Here is a 21262-nt window from a genome sequence, read left to right on the forward strand (position 1 = left end):
CTGCCGTTTCTGGCGTGTGTTTGAGGAGTTGTAAATGAGGGCAAGCGTGGCTGTAAGTCACAGGCGCACACCCCATCCTCCGGACAGTTCCACAAAGACGTCTCTCGGGGGGGGGGGAGTGAGGGGGGGGATTACTCCCTGGCATTTGCACAGGACGTGACGAAAGACTTGTCCTTTTCAGACGTCCAGATCTTTCAATGAACTCCGACTGTTGGGTAAAAGTCAGTCAGTGTGTAAACTGGCAGTCGCTCATACCAGAGGTTCAGGGGGAAGGGGATGGGATGCGGGGGTTGGGGGGGTGGGGGGGTGGGGGGGGGGGGGGGTCGGGACCACGCTGTCGCCTGGAAGCTGTTTGTTTTGGAGGGGACTCGCGCTGGCTCCGGCTGCCAGGAGCAACCACACCAGCGCCGACCACGTGCTGCTCCGGCCTGGCCCCGGCCCAGGCCTGTCAGACACGGGGCTCTGAGTCAGCGCCGGGCTGTTGTTACAGGAGACATCAGGGTGCTTGTCAGCTGGCATCAGCCCTCTAGTTAGTAACGAAGGAAGAGCCGAAGAGGAGGGGAAGGGGTGGGGGTGAGGGGGTGGGGGGTGGAGGGGGGGTTCAGGAGGTGATTTGGCGATAGAAATGCCCCGTCAGTGGCGTGTCCTCGCTGCCTGGTGCCTGGCCGTGGGCTACAGAGGCAAGGCAGCGCTCCCTGGAGATTAGTGCTGAGCCAGAAATGATGAATGGGGGGGAAGAGGCTTGTGTGTGTATGTGTGTGTGTCTGTAAAAGTCACACCATTCTCTCTCTCTTGCTCGCTCACTCACTCTCTGTTTCTACCATGCTTTTTTTTTTTTTCCCATCCTCACGAGACCCCCCTCCTCCCCAACCCCTCCCCTTTCCTCCCTTCATCTATAGTAGAGGGAAATCCCTGCCCAGAGGGAGGAGGAGGGGGAGGAAGAGGAGGGTGAGCTGGTTAATGCGTGTGTGTGTATGTGTGAGAGCTGCAGAGGCGCGAGGGTGATGTGAGAAAATGTGAATAAATGTGACCTGCCAGTGACCCCAGTGTGTGTGTGTGTGTGTGGCAGTTTAATGAATGGGAACCTGTGAGTCATCAGACTGGCGTGCTAATAGTGAGAAGTCCTGAGCTGAAGTTAGGAATACAAATACAAACAATCACTCACTCTTGTGTGCACACACACACACAACTGGCCGTCTCCTGTCTCTGCAGGCCGGGCAGAGTCAGGGTTTACATCACTGTTCCCCGGTGACTCCCACAGCCCAGCGGTGCTTGAGAAAGGGCGAGGGTGGCTGGGTGGGGGGTTTAGGGGGTTGGCATGCTGCGATGAGCCGGAGGATTCAACATTTTCGCTGGCTGCGCACTCGAAAGCCGAGTGAGCTCGACACAAACTGTGTTCCTCTGTGCAGCACTCAGGAATTTCTTAATGGGATTTAGGATTGCCAAAAGCAACATGTGTTCCTGAAAGCCCCCCCCCTCCCCAGCAGCAGCGCTGAGCCCATCCACAAGGCTATCCCGTCTGACTATCAGCTATCAACTTCAACTCTCGCCTTTTGGAGTCAAGAGATGAGGAGGAGGGAATCTTATTTGAATAGTTTGAAATCTTTTAATTTCACAAAGTGGGGGACTTGATGTTTGCTTCCCACTTCTCAATGTGTGTGTGTGTTCTTGTTTTGCAGCTGGTTCTGGATCCTTGCAAGGACCCCAGACTCCTCAGAGCACCAGTAGTTCAATGGCAGAAGGGGGAGACCTGAAGCCCCCTACCCCAGCGTCAACCCCACACACACAAATGCCTCCAATGCCAGGAGTCAGGTAGGAGATACAGGCCTATTATTTATATAAACTACGTTAATGTGATGAAATGCTAGAAAGGAGAAAAATCACCACAGTAAACACTATATAAAATATACAATATGTTTGGCAGTATGAATGTTTTGTGTCTTGACTGCACAGCCCCCACAATTTTGAATGTTTTTAGATGCAAAGAAAAAGAAATGGGGTAATTCTTTGGTTTAAGAGCTGTGATGTTTCTCATTGCTGATCATAAAATATTCTTTACCGAAGCTAGCATCCAAACCCAATTCAACGTCAGTGTTTCTAACAAGCTGTCTGCTCTGCTGCAGGAGTAGTGTGAACCTGCAGGACCCCTTCGCTGATGGAGGCGACCCGGCATTTTCCAGAAGGAACGCCATGACTCCCAACTCTCAGGGCTACCAGCCTGGGATGGCCGGCCCAGAGATGATGGGTCGGATGGGTCCCTACGAGGCCAACAAGGACCCCTTCGGTGGCATGAGGAAAGGTGAGTGAGGGGTCAAACCAGCAAATCAGACACAGGGGTTCAAAGAATGTCAGAAACTTGCAGTTCTGTTGGAGGTGAAAGTAACAATCTTCTGTTTTTTTTTACTGAAGCTGGAGAGCAGTTCATGCCACCAGGCCCCAACAGTGGGATGGCAGAGCAGTACAACAGAGGCCCACCAGGCCCCATGGGCAACATGCAGATGGGCCAGAGGCAACAGTACCCGTACGGCTACGACCGAAGGTAAACATGCTGCTGCATTCTCCCATCAGCCTTGGTTTTAAAGTGTTTTAGGCTGGTGTTGTTATCTGTCAAGTTGAAGTCAAATCAGCTGACGAGGGTTTGATGGGTTTACAGACAGGAACCAGGCATGGGCCCTGACGGCAGCATGGGACCAGGAGCCCCTCAGCCCAACATGATGCCTTCTGGAGCCGACACAGGGATGTACTCGCCCAGCCGCCCTCCACCACAGCAACGGTCAGTACCATCCAGCTGAAAGACTTGTCCACAAATGGAGAGACAAGATGGATTAACGTCATTTAGATTTTTTATTCGTTTATTTTTAAACTGTCAGTGCGCTCACTGGGAAGAAGAGAAATGGTGTGAACTTATTTGTTTTTATTCTCAGGCACGAGTCCTATACTAATCAGTACCCTGGCCAAGGAGCTCCCCCTGGTGGCCCCTACCCAAATCAACAGCCAGGAATGTATCCACAGCAGCAACCGGTGAGAACATTTTGTCCGGTGTCGGCAAAACTCCTATTTCAGCTTGAGCCGTTAATTTTTTCAACATTTCAAGTTAAACATATTCATATATAATATTGAAATTGGCCGTGCAAAGCATTAGGTGTTAAATGTAACACTGGTTGTTGTTTGTTTGACAGAACTACAAGCGTCCTGTAGATGGAGGGTATGGACCTCCTGCGAAGCGGCACGAGGGAGAAATGTACAACGTTCCCTACAGTGGTCAGCAGCAGCCCGGACCACAGTCCACCGGGCCCCAGGGCCAACAGGACTGGAACAACCAGTATAACGCATACCCAGGAGGGGACCGCAGACCACCCGGCCCACAGAACCAGTTCCCCTTTCCCTTTGGTCGGGACCGAGGGCCGACACCCACGGGCCCCAACTCCCAGTCTCCAATGCCCCCGCAGATGATGGCGAGCCCTATGCCTCCAGGTCCCGACGGCCCCCAAGGCCCAATGTGGCAGGGCCGCACCGAGATGGGGTACCCAAACTATCCTAACCGACAGGGTCCTCCTGTACCGGGCCAGGGCCCCGCTTACCACGGCATGAACCGCTCAGAGGAGATGATGCCGGCAGACCAGCGCATGAACCACGAGGGCCAGTGGCCCGGCCACGTAAACCAGCGGCAGCCGCCGTTCGGCCCCGGCGGTTCCGGACCTCCCATGACTAGACCCCTGCCATCCACCTACCAGACTTCCCAGAACCACATTCCTCAGGTGTCGAGCCCGGCGCCCATGCCCAGGCCCATGGAGAGCAGGACGTCGCCCAGCAAGTCCCCCTACATGCATCCGGGCATTAAGGTGCAGAAAGCTGGACCTCCGGTACCCGCCTCCCACATCGGTCAGGCCCCCGTGCAGCAGCCCATGATCAGACGAGACGTGGCCTTTCCTCCAGGCTCCATCGAGGCCTCCCAACCACACCTGAAGCCCCGCAGGAGGCTCACCATGAAAGACATTGGTACACAACTTTATCTCATACCTCTCAATGTATTCAATAGATATGCATATTCATTAAGTACTTGACTAGAGGACACTGCTTTAGAGAATCAGATCAGATACATGCTGCGTGTGTGGAGTAGCTGCGATAAGTATTTGGAAAGCTTGATTCAACCTGATAGATCAGTGAACTGATTCTTATAATTAACTGATTTTTATTTTTGTCTTTTCTCAGGCACTCCTGAGGCTTGGAGAGTGATGATGTCATTAAAGTCAGGCTTACTAGCTGAAAGCACCTGGGCCCTGGACACCATCAACATTCTACTGTATGACGACAACAGCATTTCTACTTTTAACTTATGCCAGGTGAGTTACTTTCATCCCTTTAGTCTGAATGTACACCAGAGATTCTTTTCTGGACATGCTGAGTATGATTCCCCATGATTGTTTTGGTGACCGTCCTCTTTGGTTTTCCAGTTGCCTGGTTTCCTGGAGCTGGTGGTCGAGTACTTCAGACGCTGCCTCATCGAGATCTTTGGCATCCTAAAGGAGTATGAAGTAGGAGACCCCGGCCAGCGCACCCTCATAGACCCCAACGCTGCTGAGGACTCTGATGATGACATCCCAATGCCAGAGGGCGAGGACATGGACACGGACGAGGAGGACGAGGAGGACGAGGAGGTAGAGGAATCGAAGGCCAATCCCGACAGCTCCTCACTGGTCCAGGTGAAACAGGAGGAGGAGGGCTCCCAGAAGGACAAGTCTTCAGAGGACGAGGAAGAGGAGAAGGAAAGGGAGTCTTCTATCAAGGAACCCAATACCTCTACCTCAGGGTCCGTCGCGGACCCCAACCTCCACTTGGAAAAGCCCAAGCAGGCAAGCAAGTTTGATAAGCTCCCCATCAAGTTGGTGCGGAAGAAGAATCCCTTCCTGGTGAACCACTCATCCAAGCTGGGCCAGCGGCAGAGCTTCGACAGCGGTTTGATACACTGGAGCATCGGCGGGGGCGACACTACCGAACACATCCAGACCCACTTTGAGAGTCGGATGGACCTTCTGAAGCAGCGGAAACACACAGCGACGGCCGCCGAAAGCCGCAAGAAGGTCCACGCACTGGAGACGGCGACGGAGAACCACGAGAAGTCCAAGTCCAACGGGGAGGACAAGCCCCGGCAGCAGCCGCCCCAGTCCTCCGAACCTCAGAAGTCTCCGGCGGAGAAGACCTCTCCTCCCCTGCCCATCGGCGCGCCAGTCACTGCCACCATCGACGACGTACTATCCGCCCGCCCGGGCTCGGTCACGGAGGAAGTGGTCCGGGGAGGCGCCGAGGAGCAGAAGGAAAACGGCAAGTACCTGTTCAGCATCAACCCCGAGCTCCAGAGCCGCCGCAACATCAAGATCCTGGAGGACGAGCCCCACAGCAAGGACGAGACGCCGCTCAGCACGGCGTCGGACTGGCAGGACTCGCTGTCCCGGCGCTGCATCTGCATCTCCAACATCGTGCGCAGCCTCTCCTTCATCCCGGGCAACGACCAGGAGATGTCCAAACACCCGGGCCTCCTGCTGCTGCTGGGCCGCCTGGTGCTGCTCCACCACCGGCACCCCGAGCGCAAACAGGCGCCCGTCACCTACGAGAAGGAGGAGGAGGAGGACGAAGGCGTGAGCTGCGAGCGGGACGAGTGGTGGTGGGACTGTCTGGAGGTGCTGAGGGAGAACTGCCTGGTCACTCTGGCCAACATCTCGGGCCAGCTGGACCTCTCCATCTACCCGGAGAGCATATGCCTGCCGCTGCTGGACGGCCTGCTCCACTGGGCCGTCTGCCCCTCGGCGGAGGCCCTGGACCCCTTCCCCACGCTGGGGCCCCACGGCTCGCTGTCCCCCCAGAGACTGGTCCTGGAGACCCTCAGCAAGCTCAGCATCCAGGACAACAACGTCGACCTCATTCTGGCCACGCCGCCGTTCAGCCGCCTGGAGAAGCTGTACGGCTCGCTGGTGCGACTGGTGGGCGAGCGCAAGGTGGCGGTCTGCCGGGAGATGGCGGTGGTGCTGCTGGCCAACCTGGCCCAGGGCGACAGCCTGGCGGCGCGGGCCATCGCCGTGCAGAAAGGCAGCGTGGGGAACCTGCTGGGCTTCCTGGAGGACAGCCTGGCCGCCACGCAATACCAGCAGAGCCAGAGCTCCCTGCTGCAGCTGCAGGGCGGGCCCCAGTTCGAGCCCACCAGCGTGGACATGATGCGGCGGGCGGCCCGCGCCCTGCACGCCCTGGCCAAGGTAGAGGAAAACCACTCAGAGTTCACTTTGTACGAGTCGCGGCTACTGGACGTCTCGGTGTCCCCACTTATGAACTCTCTGGTGTCCCAAGTGATCTGTGACGTACTATTTCTGATTGGCCAGTCATGACAGCCGTGGGGAGGTTTCAGCTCTGCCTCTTTCCGTTCCCCTCACCCTGTTTTTTTTTTGTGTGTGTGCGCACGTGCGAGTGTGTGTATGTCTGTTGCGTGTGAGTGAAAAGAGCAAAACTGACTGTCTTTTTTTTTTTTTATTTATGCAAAATCACCTCGGATTCCACTGTCTTTCTACCCCTGCTTCTCACTAAAGGAAGGAATATCATGAAGTAGCTGTGGATTTTAAAAACGCGTCTGAAATGGAAAGATACTGGCTAAGAAGAGCAGATTGGGACCCAGGCATAGGACAGAGTGCGCTGCCCTGCGGGAAAAAAAAGGACTTGTTTTTTAATGAAAAGAAAAATCTCCAGAAAAAAGATAAAAAACTGTAACCAAAGTTGCTGTCTCGTTTACAGTGAGTTTGGGGGATACGTGTGCTCGCCTCCTCCCTCTGGGGGCCGGCAGGGAGGAGAGGGCACAGACTAAACAATATTATGGTTCATGTTTGGAGGCTACATAGACGCACGGACTGTGGTGTGGTATAATTGCTGTAACTTTGGATGCTATATACTCAGCCCCACAGGAACCACATTATTGGCTGTGAACAGACATCTGTCAATGGGAGGCCTGTGCAGTAGATTGTAGGACTTTTTTCTGTACTGTACACCTTAAAAACTGTAAACATACTGTAATAATACTGTTTCACACTGAGATACGCTGGCTTGGCAGCAAACTGTAGTTTTTAAAAACAGTTTTAGTTAATGTCGAGAGAGAAAACGGCTTTCCCCCCAAAGTATGGTGAACCTACAACACCCCGACCTCTTCTCTTTGTCCCTTGATTGTATGACTTGACCCTTATATTAAAAAGTCACCTCTTTAGGACTGGTCCTCAACTCTAGATGCAGTCCAAGCTGCAGTGTATATATGATGTTGTACATTACACTTCTCTCTCTCTCTCTCTCTCTCTTTCTCAACTTCTGTTGCTCTTCACCATTTTTAATCTTTGACAATTACAAGCCCCCACCCCACCCCTTCACCCACCCCCACACCCCCTCCTCCTGCATCAAGTATGTACGCCATGTGAATACTTGACGCCCACCCTCTCCGTTACTTTGGCGCCTCACCTGCTTGTATCGCGCTCCGGCGGGAGGGGGGGGAGGGAGGGTGTTTAGCTGCTGTCCAACACCGCCCCTCCCCCCCCTCCTCTCTCTTACTTCAAGTTTCAGTTTGTCTCCAGTCTGGGTGTAGAGAATATAACAAAAATCATGTCTGCGGTTCCATTTGAGCTCCTTCATAAATGACAAACTAGACCTTGATGAAGAAACCATTTTAATTTTGTTTATTTTTTTTGTTTTTTTTTTGTTTTTGTTTTTTTTTTTCCAGTGATGCGGATTCTGCATATTTGTATTTCAGATGATGTAGCTAAAAACTTGATGTAAATTCCTCTTTTTTCCTTTTTTTGGCTTAATGAATATCATTTATTCAGTATGAAATCTTTATACTATATGTTCCACGTGTTAAGAATAAATGTACATTAAATCTTCGTAAGACGTTTGCTGTGGATTTATTTATTATTCCCCTCATACACGGCGGAGGCAGCAGTAAATAAGGTCCTGGGTTTTTCATCTGGCTCGCGCAGAGACAATTTGATACGTAGAGAAGCAGCACGCGGCGCGTTTTGCTGACGATCCTGATATTTACACAGGGATGCGGAGACGCGGCTCGCTCCCAGCTCTGTGGAGTGTTCCGCTCATCAAATGCACGGCCATGTTTCCCATCGCTGCGCTGACTGACACCTCACCCTGCTGGAGCACGGCCGTCCTCGTCCTGGGATCGCACACGCTGATATTTACATTTCTATTTACATTAGTAGGGAGATATGCTGAGGCTGGGTTTGTTTGATGCACAGAGATAAGAGAAGTGCTCTCATACTCTTTTTGTTTATTATTATCCTACAATATTGTCAGTGAATTTCATTTGATATTTTGATAGAAGCTGCACTCAATTTTAAAACGAATCAAGGAAAAAAACAAAAATCGAGACAGCCATGTTTGATTTGAAATGCAAAAAAAATTACAAGAAACAAATGAAACAAATAATCCCTCCCCAGTGGACGGCATGATTAACTTTTGAAATATTTATTTCCGCTGTCGTCCTCAATGGAGACAAAATAGCATCTGTAAAAACAAAAGAAGCAGCATGAGCTAAATGTGGCACCAGCTCTGTTTTCAAAGGCTCCCACCTCCTCTAGATGTGGTTTACTTAGTTAAGCTTTATTTAATCACGACGTCTCACTGAGATCAAGATCTGTCTTATGAGAGGGACATGAAAACAGAGTAAAGCCCCCGCTTCCTCACCACAACACCCACTGCAGGAGGCTCTGACTTGCTCGGATTTATTAAAGCACATGGATCTCAAAAAAAGGCTGGATCCTACATTACCCATGATGCAGCTCATCAGCATCCCTTATTAGGCCCCTTATCCTGGTTACATCTGTGTAACCCTGCACCTTTCATTTATGGTGAAAATAAAAGTCTCAAACCCTGATGACATCACAACATGAGCAGCATTTCTCATTGGTGAAATGCTCATTTAAGACAACATGAAACATGAGATATGAAGTGTAACATGTACACAAACAGAAACACGGATGCAGGAAAAAGAGGAATTTAATGAAGTGAAGCCAGACACTAAAAAGTATATATGAAAAGTATGTGAAAAGCTGGGTATTAGAGGTTTTAATCCATGCTCAGATCTAGATTTAAAGTTTAGGCTCCAAAACCTGCAGAGTTCAGCTGCTTTGTAAGTTTTAGTAAACTCTGAATGTTCCACAGTTTGAATAGAAGAGCAGGAGAGGAGACTGTGTCACTGTGTTACGTAACAAACGCTGGCTTCAACTCATCAGCCTCACATCTGTCAGTCCTGTTACAGCGGCTCTCAGAGATGTTTTCACTGTGGTGTTGCGCCCTCTAGAGGTCACTCTGCGGTAGTGACACAGTGACACAGTGAATAATGAAATGAGTCAGGCAGCAGGATGATATTTGCTGAGCTGAGGTGTTGTTAGAAACATAATCCAGGTTTTTAGAGTGAGACATAAAACTCCCAAATAATTTAAAACACATGATTATCTGAACAGAGATACAGCTATGTAAATGTCCTCAGTCGAGATAAGAAAAAAGAGGAGGAAGTTTTTGCCAACATTTTTGTGTGAAACATGTTTGGAGTAAAATCTGAATTTTAAGGGAATATTAATCAGTAAAACAGATGATATCAATAGAACAATAGCAGCTGTTTGTCTTCTATATTATTTGCAAAATGTTCCACCGTACACAACATTATCTTTGTGACTTTTGCTGATTTCTTTTCCTTTTTCTTTCGTTCATCTTGTATCGTTGAACATCTTCATCCGTGCAACACGCTGATGAACAGCTGCAGCCTCCTCACATCTGTTTCTATTAGCACCTGGAGCTGAAGCAGCAGGACTCACCGTGGGAGGATCTGAGCAGGTGAGATGGCTCCGGTCCACACAAGTGAGCTGCCTGGCTGCAGCTTGTTATAAACCTTCTCCTGCCAGCTCCATCTCACGTGTCTCTGGGCCAGTGTTAGATAAGAAGTGAAAACTTCATCCCTCTTCTTCCCTCCTGCTCAGTTTTCTCTGGTCTCAGTCTGTTAGCTCCGTCTCATCCTGCCCACTATAGTTTGGTTTGAAAACTACACTTATAATACATTAACAAACAAAACTAAAGCTACATAATATAGGCCTACAGACGTGGACAAAATTGTTGGTAAAAGAAAGAAAAACCCACAATTGTCACCAAAATAACTTGAAACTGCTAAAAGTAGTAGAAGCTTTGTGGGCAAATGAGACAAAACTGGAGCTCTTTGATCCAAGACTGAAGCTTTCTGGTAAGTCACATCAGCTCATTGTACAAAGATACAAAAGTTAAGCATAGAAAGAAAAGAACACTGTCCCTACTGTGAAACATGGATCAGACCTGGTTCTGGTCTGGTGCTACAGGGGGTCAGAAATCACCTGACTGCAGTGATTGGCTCAGAAGGTTGTGCAACAAAATGTTAAATTGAGATTAAGTTAAAGCAGAAGTAAGCGATCCGGTCGTTTTGGGTAATGCTGCGTTCCAGGCAGGCTTTTGAAACCGTAAATTACAGCTTCAAGTCACAACTTACGATTTTGTAGCGTTTCAGGCAACCCACTCGTGTTTTTCCGACCTGTTTTACCTGTGAAAGTCACTATAACGGCCACTCGTAACTTCCGACCCGTGAACTTGTACCAGATCGAACTGGTACGACTTCACAGGTCGGAAAAACACGAGTTACGAGCTGCCTTGAATGCACCATAATAGTCCTCAGAGCAGAGCAGAGTGACTGACAGACCCGTGTTTCAGACCAAACACTCTATGTAAGTGATTGCTGTCGGAAGATATAACTATTTAAGACTTATATTAACACAAAAATATCGCTTACTTCTGCTTTAAGAGTACCATCATTTTTGTTTCATAGTTTGTTTTTTGAAATGATTCTGTTGAACCACACTCAAAAGCAATGTCTGATCTTCACAAAATTTGTATTTATTATTACTTCTGTCAGTTTCAAGTTGTTTCAGTGACTAATGAAGCTTAGCGAAAGTTCAGTCAGGAAGACCATCTCTTCAAGCATGCTCACTGAGTCTTATTTCATCTCTCCCGCTTCCCTCTTGATCCACCCCTCATCACTTGTCTTCATCCAATCACAATCCGCCACCTTCTCTCCTTCTCCAATCAGCTTTCAGCTGTCATGTTTAAAAGTGTTCTCTCTCTACTTTCATCCAGCACACAAAAACAATTCTCGACCCACCTCCTCCCCAAGATCCAGGCCATCTCCATCTTCATCCAGAGGCTTCCATGTCAGCAGGCGTCGTCCCTACCACCACCGTGTCTAAGCCTGGGGGAAGTCCTCTTCAGATCCACCTATCTGTCCTCTAAGCTGATCTACTCCCCGGGGCATAAGCACCAAAGTTATCTGTACACAATGAATGTCTTTCTGCCTCACAACCTGTCTTATCCCATTCTTAATAGTCTGTCCTGATTGAATTGTGGGTTTTTCTTTCTCTAACAGAAGGGTACCAACTATTCTGTCCACGTCTGTATGACAGATGCCTGGGACGTTTGAACAAACACATTTTCTACTGTGGATATGAAAGGACAAGTTTTATTATGACTTTAACAATATTTTGTAGGATGGACATGCAGCCTCTGTTATCTCAGACTGTGTTGGACTTGTGTTATAGTGTGCAGCACTATTATTCTTCATGTTGACAAAAAAAAAGAAAGAAAGAACCCTCAATTTTCCACTGGCTCCACGTTTCACCTTTTAGTACAAAAGTGTATTTCATATTAATATGAACTCTGTATTTTGTAATTGGAGCAGTGAGTCTCTCAGATTCAGGCTCTTTCTACAGATACCTCTTTCATCATCTTTTCTCCTCACCCGAGACCCCTGAATGTGCTCCGTTTAAACTGCCTTCCTGTTTATTTTCCTCTGCAGATCCACCGTGGCACAGACTCTGTCAGATATTGTGACTTTCCTGCAGAGGACAAAGTGTCTCAGAGGAAACCATCAATTTGATTGAAGAGCAAAAAGGTACTGATCTGAATATAAGATGAAGCAGCTACTGACTCAGTTCCTGCTGAAAGTCTGGCATCTTTTTTAAAGCTATTTGAACAGAAAACAGTGTTGAATTTTCTTACCTGCAATTTATGTTGCTCAGCACATCCTGTTTCTTCCACTATAATTTAGTTTCTTTGATAGCAGGTGTGTTTGTACCAGTTACTGTATCTGTGACAGAGTTCCAGACATTTCCGCTACCAAAGTAGTAGAATAACCAGTTTGCACTGGTATCTCTCCATCAGTCAGTGGCACAGTCTTCTCCTATAGTGTTGAATGATGGACACAAGAAAGTCACAAACTGCTGTCTTCCCACCCACCATTGAGGACACATCAGCAGGTGCAGAAGCAGAGCTACACACACTGCAAATAGACATAAAACATTTTTTTATGTGTCTGTCCTTAGATTGTCTGCTTTAGGATTGTGCATGTTTTTTTGTTTTTTTGTTGTTGTTTTTTTTGGATCATTCTGTTTACTTTTATCTAGTTGTACTCTTGTGCTGGGACCTGAGTACAGATTTTGTTCTGTCATGTGCAACATGAAGTTGAATGACAATAAATGAAATGAACCTTGTTTTTCCAGCATATTATGATGTCAGTGAAGTTGATCTTTGGTCTTTTGGAATTAAAATGTCATCATCACCTCATCATCCTAGTTCACATTGGTGAAACTTATACACAGCTAATTCAGATTTGTTTTGTAACACTGCAATGATTCTGACCTTTGACCTTCACCCACCAAATGACATTACTCCCTGAAGGTGTCACTGAGGTAATGCCTTCACAAGAATGATTATTGTTATCCATGCTGTCTAGGGGAATTGGTGAAGCCACAATGAATAAATAAATAAAACCGGGTCAAAACAGAGAGGAATTTTATAGCTTCAGAGTAATCGTGATGGTTTAATAAATCGTCCCCTTGGAATTATAAGGTTCTATCTGACATTTTTGTCAAAATTGAGTTATTGACATATTCCAGTTCTGGTACTACTTATTAACATACTATGAGGTGTTTTTTCAAGTTTCATGCATTTTTGGTCATTTAATCTGGAAAACAAAAAGGTTCTATCTGCAAACTCAAACTCTATCTTGGTCTTATAAGGTTCTATCTGCGTGAACCAATCAACACTCGGAATACAAACACAAGGACCAATCATGTTCTAATTCTTTATTATGCCAATGCTGCCCAGTAAAGGCAGGGAAGCATAGAACAGTACTGTACATAACTGTACTGCCTACTGTACATAACAATGAATAAAAACTAAAAAATAAGTTTATGTTTTTCTTTACCCTCTCTGTCTTTGTAGATTTTGCCAAAGAGTAGCCTACTGGTAATCATTGAATCATTGTTAGCTAATTTACCTTGCTAGCTAGCACTAGCTTGCTATCATTACTTTAGTCTTTTGTAAACATTCGCAGGTAAACACTGTATGAAAGGGTTATGATTTTCAACAAGCTAGCTAGCTAGCTAGCTACAGTAGCTAGAAGGGTATAGTAGGACACAGTCATAGGCTACAGAAGAATATTTCTTTAAAAATTCACAATCGAGCTAGCTAGCTAGCTGATGAGACTGTCACCAGTAAACTAAAAATAATAGGCCTACAGGATGATGTTTAATGTTAGTAATTTTAAAAATAGCCTGTGCATAATGTGTCTACACCAGTGATATTGTTTGATCTACTACTGTCTCTTTAATGCTGTGTTGTTGTTGTTTTTTTCCTGAAATGCTAGAGAGGCAAAAACTAAGCTAAAAGAGGAGAAAAACACACAGCACCAGGCAAAGCGACAGAGGCAAGTTGATAGTAGAGCTAGGGTTACAGAAAGAAGCATTATGACAGAGGACAGAAGTTAAAAACAAGAGAGAAACTAAACATTAATGTAACATTGAGCTACAGAGAGAGATTAGGCTAGCCTACTGCATTATGTCCACGCTATCAAATAAGGGAAATGGGGGAAAATAATAATAATAGACACAATTTCACCAGACAATTTATCTACACTACACAAGTGTTGTCTACAAGTAAATTATTAGTAATCTGTTAGTATTCTCTAGAAATCATTGTTTCCTTTCATGTTTTGTAAGATAGAACCTTATAATTCCAAGCCGATTTTGAGTTCTTTAGAATAAGGTTCTATCTGCATTTAACCTGTTTGAAAAAACACCTTTTCCAAATTTTCTAGGATTTTAATATTTTACATTTAGAATACACTTCAGGTGTCTATAATTCCAGTATATAAAACAAACTTGTTCCACATATCAGTTTTGCTATTTAGTATGCAAAAACTTTAAACCTCTATATCTCAAATCTGGTCAGAGTGCAGATAGAACCTTATAATTCCAAGGGGACGAAATGACTTGTAACAGGGAGAATGTGTCTCTTGGCTGAAAACCAACCTTGTAAGATCAGAGCCTCCAACGCTGTCCCAGCTCTTGTCCCTGCAATCCGTAATTTCTTGTTTATGACAGATAAGACTACAGAAATATACACATCATAACATCATTATGATAAATAATGTTATCCACCGCTCTATTGATTGCTTTCTTGCCGGCTTTGTTGAAAACAAATGCACATGGGCGGGAGGAGGATTAGCAAAACAGCAGAAAAACGACCAGACTTGCATAGTTCCCCTTTAAAGCAAATGTCCAGGTTGGAAAAAAAACAAAAACCAGAGTTAACCAGAGCAGAAACCTGTTGTTATATTACTGAGTGAGCACCTCTGCTTGTGTATCTTAGTTTGGTACATCAGCTAAAATCATCCGCCAGAGTCACACAGAGCTAATAGTTTTGAATGTGTTTTCTCTTTGGACTTTTACTGTAATCATCTTCCTTTTACATTTGTCAGTTGTATCTGATTTACAGAATGACAGTGTCATTTCACAATCAAAGGGTTCACAGTGGACAGACTCTAATCAGCAGGATCTGACTGATAAAGCTCATGACTCCTGTTCCAGAGGAGAGAAAACCCTGTGAGAGCAAGTCTGGATCAAACACCTGTCAGCCAGCCCATCGTGTTATCTGTGGATACGGTTGTAATAGAAGCAGAAACTGTGTATCAGACCAGTGAGATCTTACAAAGCTCTGTTTATATCTTGTGCATCTTGAACTGATGGAGGTACAATCTGTGCCTGAGATTATAAACTAAACATGGAGAGTGAATCATCTCCTTCCCGACAGCTCAGCAGTAAACGGCAGTAGGTCACAGGTCTAGTCAGAGATATCTACTGTAGCTTCTGGACAGAGATTCATTCACAACAGCTGCACCAGATGTCATTTTCTGTGCTGTCTCATCGAAAGCAAACCGGATGAATTCCTCTGAAAGGATTTCAAGATGCTTCTTTCCAATCAAGTGTTCCTCAGCTTCTCTTGAGGAAAATGCTTTTTGGGGCAGAGCGCAGTGACCTGATGACCCAGCTTTTCTCAGGTTTTGGGAGCTGTCAAGAGCAGGATGTCCTCAGGCCCGCCTCAGATGTAGATGCTAAGGACCATCTAGAAGTGCTGAGCAGCTATGAATGTAGGAAGAGGGGGTCACTTCTGCTGCTCGCCCAAAAACGTGGGGCAAAACCAAAAACAACAGGAAAGAAAGTGGTCCGGAAGTGAAACCTCCCTATAGCGCTGACGTGAAAGGAAGCAGAGGTCCCAGCAACCGAGAAGATGCATCAGAGAAGCTCAAAAGATTCTTTAATCAGAATCAGAATCACATCTATTTGCATGTATGTGCAGACATACATGGAATTTGACTCTGGTTTTTTGTTACTCGCTTGTACCAACATTTATAAAACATACAGACTGAGGACAGCAACAACTGAGCAATAACACAAGACAACAGAGAGTACAAGTACAAATATGATTAAGTAAAGTGGCCAGAGCATTGAAGGTGGTCAGTTGGTAGTGCAAATAAACAATGAGGTAGTAGTGCAATGAGATAAATAACAAATACTGTGTGTATAGCACCTGCCAGAGAAGAGAAGTGAGAACAAGTTGTGTCCAGGGTGTGATGGGTCAGCGGTGATGTTTGCTGCCCGTTCTCTGACTCTGAAGGTGAACAAGTCCTGGATGGAGGGCAGGTTGGCACCAGTAATTCTCTCTCAGTCTGTGTTTGTATCAGCAGCTCCTGAGGCAGGTGCTGGCACGGGAGGTTCATCCTCGGCTGGGCCTTTTTGATGATGCCATGTGTGTTGGATGCCCACCTCAGGTCCTTTGAGATGGTGGTGGTTCCCAGGAACCTGAAGGTTTCCACAGTACAGGGACGTGCACAGACTTTTTGAAGGGCAGGGGCAAAAAGAAGAAAAAAAAGGGCACATACAGCTCGTCCTCGCCACCGAAGAGGGCACTTTAGCACTCATTTTGGCTAGGAAGACGGCACTTCAGCACACATTTTGGCTAGCAAGAGGGCACTTTAAGACTTATTTTGGCTAGCGAGAGGGCACTTTAGCACGCATTTTGGCTAGCAAGAGGGCACTTTAGGACTCATTTTGGCTAGCGAGAGGGCACTTTAGCACACATTTTGGCTAGCAAGAGGGCACTTTAAGACTCATTTTGGCTAGCGAGAGGGCACTTTAGGACTCATTTTGGCTAGCGAGAGGGCACTTTAGCACGCATTTTGGCTAGCAAGAGGGCACTTTAGCACACATTTGGCTAACAAGAGGGCATTTTGGCACATATTTTCCAACAATTGGGCCACGAGGGGGGGAGACCACCCCCGCCCCTCCTCACCCTATTCACACCACTGCCACACCAGCCACAATGTTGTTGAGTGTTGATGGGGAGGCAGTGGTACCTGGATGAGTTTGAGGAAGTGAAGCTGTGTCAGGTTTTAGTGAAACATTCATCATCTCTAAAGTTTTGTAACGTCCCATCATGTTTCCTTCCATCAATCCATTTCCATTTACCCAAACTTCATCAGTACACAAAGGGTCCTTGCCCCTGTTCCTGCATCAAGGTCCTTTTTTTTTTTTATTTCCGGCCATGTCCATATTTACCATAACAGAGTCATCTGGCAGCTGCGGCGGCCTCCATGGCTGCCTTGGGATTACCGCTGGTGTTAAAAGCCGTCATCCACGTTATGTGATGGCTAAATCAGCCATTAATTACAAAGCCATATGGCTTCAGTTTATCATATGTCAGCTCCAGAGACATTTAATACCAGTCTCATAGTTTCTTGATAAACTACAGCACCTCTGAGAGTAACAGCAGATGTGAGCGCCCACAGCCTTCAGCTCAACCCGCCGCCTGCTGCTTCCCTCCTCCACTAAACACACAGCTTCTTTCGAAATTACACCTCTTTGTTCAGAATAAACAAAGTCCTGGTGTTTATGATCACATGCTGCTGATGCGCCAGACCAGAAAGTATTCAGGTTTTAGTGAAACTTATTTTCCTGCATGAAGGATTTTATTCTGAAAATTGGGATCTTTTTCACCCAGTGACCCTCATGCTCCATTATTATCTAGTCACACACGAAGAATACCATAAATCAACTGGATATTTACCACAAGTGTATTTACTGCTCCATATCAGCCTGTCAATGACATCAGGTCATAGATTTTCATTTACATAACTACTACTGTGACATGCTCCTCTGTCAGAGACCTTGAGGCCCAGCCTTGGCAGGAGAACAGTACAGTCGTCACAGGCCAAGTGTATTCAAAGCTTTTTGTGTGTGTGTGTGTGTGTGTGTGTGTGATCATTGTGTTAAAGAGAACAGCATGAAAAGAGCTGGTGAGGACAGCGAACGTCTCATCTGTAAACTGACACGGCTCTGAGCTCAGTTTGTTTAAATCTGTTTGTGCGGTTGACTAACAGATTTATAATCATTATTTTGTTTGTTACTTTTTTTAATTCATGAATTTTGACATTTATTTTTCATTACCGCCACCATGGTTTAGAGATTGTCCAATTATACAATAGGCAGAAGGTGGGTGGACGTGCACAGGAAACACACACAACTATAAACCATCTCTTGACTGAACATTAAGAATCATTAAAAATGATTTGAAGGGCTGTTTGTAATAATTAGTGTCTACTTTGTCAGCAGACATCCAGCCCTGCATCTGCACACATATCCAGAAATCGTTAATGGGCTCTTCCCTCCTCACCTGTCTGCTACACCTAGTATTCATGGTCTGTCATATTTCAATGGGCTCCTCTCTACTCTGGAGATATGCCGCCCTCATGTGGTCAGAACAACAAAGTACAGTCATTTAACTTGTAGTCTGTTGTATGGGCGGCAGTAGGAGTCAGTTGTAGTGTGTGGTGTGATGGGTGTGATAGGAGTTATAACAGCCCCCCAGTCTGTCACAATAAACAGACATACACATTGCACTGCTGCCACTTGATTGGACGATTGGATTATTGGTTGATTGGATAATTGAGTGAGTGTTCCTAATGGTTGGTGACTTTATACTGATGATAATTTATAGATGCCAAATAATCAGGAATAGAGAGAATCAACAACAGTTTCCATGAAAGCAGCAAACCTGTTGTATGAAGGATTAAACTGGAGACTAGAAACACATGAAATAATAAGTGAGTGGAGAAATAACACCTGTCGCAGCACTCAGTGTGACCAAAGAGATGCTGACAGCCCAGCTCTACCAAACATCTGCTGCTAATTAGCTGAATGAATCAGGTCGCTCTGGGAAACAGAGCATCAGTTTACAACCTACAGGTAATAACAGTGTTGCATTTTAGTGATATACAGAGGTAAAGATTGAGAATCTGACCCCTGAAGTTTTGTTGCCCATGCATGTTAATTGTGAGGCGTAACACTTGGGTTTTACAGTTCATATTTTTCCACACTTTACAACTCTGTATTGTTTGTAGCAGGTACAGCTGAGTTCCCCTTGATGAATCATCTCCTTGTTACCACATCTGATGTGACAATAAGCACAGGGAACAGATGGAACTTTTCTCCTGGGTCTGGTCTGAAGGAGGCTTCATCACACATTCATTGCTGCTGCAGTTGAGGTGTTTAACTGAGCTGCCCTCAGCCATGTGTCACTGGTCTAAGGTTCAGTGACTTCCTGCTGACAGAGGGGGAAAGAGCATGAATGAAGAAGCTGCTCCAACAGCTGGACACTATCCACAGAATATGTCAAATTATGTGAAGTAATATGAAATGGTTGGACTTTGAAAGAAACAATAACAGTTTTTGAGTTTGATGCCAGTTTCTTCAATTGATATAACTTACTTAGGTTTAGAATACATCGACTCCTTTTGTTAGTGTTGTAGTTCCCAAGACGTGCCTTGAGACCACATTTACATTCCTGCTTAGTCTTGTGTTGGTCTTAGTCAAGATAGACTCTTTTTTTAAACCACAAATGTCTCTCTCTGTCACTCGCTCACTTTGGTTTTTGTGAACTTAGAGATAATCAAAATATCAAGCCACATGATCATTATGATCACTGATACTGAATACAGTAATGGTCTTGAAAATGGTCTCACATTTGGTTTGGTCTCGGTCTTGAACTTGATCACACACACGCAAATTGGCCCATTGCCATAATCCCTATAGTCTTAGGAGTTACCTCGTTACCTTTAATTGTCGGTGCAAGCTATTTTTAGAACGGTGGGACATTACAAGAGTTGTTTTGGAGGCAAATGCAGAGACTGCTTTACCTCAAAAACAACCCCGTCTTATAACGTTCTGTTACTCTCTCATAGCGTGGTGAATGTGCAGGTCACAACTTGTCCACCAGAGCGTTTTGGAGTTGTTGGATTGTGTATTTGATGAGGGAAACCAAGAAATCCCATTAGCCTCCGTAGCATAGCTCTGAGCAGCGGCTCTGCTAGCTTTCACCAACAAAGGTAACAAACCTACTCCTAAACTATAGACAATGGGCCAATTTGCCAAAATGTTGAACTATCCCTTTAACCCTTTGATGCACAACATATGCACACCCCCTCTAATGCGCAACATGGGTCTAAAATGACCCGCATTCATTTTCCATGTGAATTCATGCTGGGTGAGTGTTTCTTTGTGGTATCTTTTAAAATCAATATATTTTATGATTGAATCCTCCAAGTATCATTTGAATATCTTGTTTTTAATTAGTACAGGGTGTTATTTCCATTTTTACTTTCTTATTTTATGAACAAATAGACAAAAAGTCTCAGAGAGTGGACCAGTTAGCTAGCTAGCAGTTGACATTTCTACATTCTACTGTATTAGTTAACTACAGTAGAACATGTCACCAGCTAGCTAGGTAGGCAGCTGTTGACATGTTCTAGCTGGTGTCTACAATAGAATATTATTCTATTGTTGTCACCAGCTAGAACATGTCATCATGTTAACAGTTAGCTAACTTGCTAATATTAAGGTATTTCCCTTTATGACAAGTAATGTAGCTACTTATTCAAGGTAACTAAAACCTTATCAATTATGCACAGCCCTATGTTCCCTCAGCCCTATGTTCCCTCAGCCCTATGTTCCCTCTGGACTCTCTCTACCTATCTGGACTCTGTCTATCTGGCCTGTCTAGCCTCTACCTGGTCTTTTTACTAAACTTAACCAACTCCTTTCTTCATTGCCTAAACCCAACCAATGGTGGGACCAAAGGGCTGTGGGAATAGGGCCTAATTTTCAGTGACAACAAAAGTTAGAAATGAGGGAACATAGGGCTGAGGGAACATAGGGCCTAATTTTCAGTGACGACAAAAGTTAGAAATGAGGGAACATAGGGCTGAGGGAACATAGGGCTGTGGGAACATAGGGATGACCCCCTTTAATGAGTCATCAAATGTTTCTTTAGGTAAATTGGAATAATTGTAAAACAAGTAAATATGATTATATGTGCTTAAAAAAGAATATTTACTGAAGAAAATAATAAATACTGTGCAGTGATTTCAAAGATATAACATTGAAATAGCCTACTCAGATAGAATAAACTATGGTTAGCTGTTGACCACAGTAGAATATGTCAACAGAGCTATTAATGGGGGAAAAGGACAGGTAATGACTAGTCATTATTGTAATCAAGGAAACAATGGTCTGTTGTTGGTATAGATAGTGAGGGAATGCTAAAATTAAAGTATTCTTGCTATACTTGTTTTTTCAACCGGTCCACTCACTGAGACATTTTTGTTCATTTTTGTTCACAAGTTAGAAATGAAAAATGGAAATAATGACCCCACTAATAAAAAACAAGATATTAAATAATACTTGGAACATTCAATCATAAAATAGATAGATTTCAAAAGTTACAGCAAAGAAACTATCACTCAGCATGAAATCACATTGGA

At 45.4% G+C, this 21262-nt stretch overlaps 1 protein-coding gene across 1 annotated transcript in view; it reads left to right on the top strand.

The window, feature by feature from the left end:
* Window positions 1-7909, top strand: part of arid1ab (AT-rich interactive domain 1Ab) — a 60278-nt gene extending 52369 nt beyond the window's left edge. Inside the window, exons 13-20 of the mRNA XM_085792331.1 lie at window positions 1680-1812; window positions 2124-2299; window positions 2410-2539; window positions 2654-2773; window positions 2925-3021; window positions 3180-3999; window positions 4213-4343; window positions 4455-7909. Of these exons, the coding sequence (XP_085648457.1) occupies window positions 1680-1812; window positions 2124-2299; window positions 2410-2539; window positions 2654-2773; window positions 2925-3021; window positions 3180-3999; window positions 4213-4343; window positions 4455-6377 (3530 nt within the window). The 3' untranslated portion in view covers window positions 6378-7909. The remainder of the gene's footprint in view (window positions 1-1679; window positions 1813-2123; window positions 2300-2409; window positions 2540-2653; window positions 2774-2924; window positions 3022-3179; window positions 4000-4212; window positions 4344-4454) is intronic.
* The last annotated feature ends 13353 nt before the right edge of the window (window positions 7910-21262 follow it).

The sequence above is a fragment of the Trachurus japonicus genome, chromosome 11, assembly GCF_045865225.1.
Source record: "Trachurus japonicus isolate A0001 chromosome 11, Traja_1.0".
NCBI lineage: Eukaryota > Metazoa > Chordata > Actinopteri > Carangiformes > Carangidae > Trachurus > Trachurus japonicus.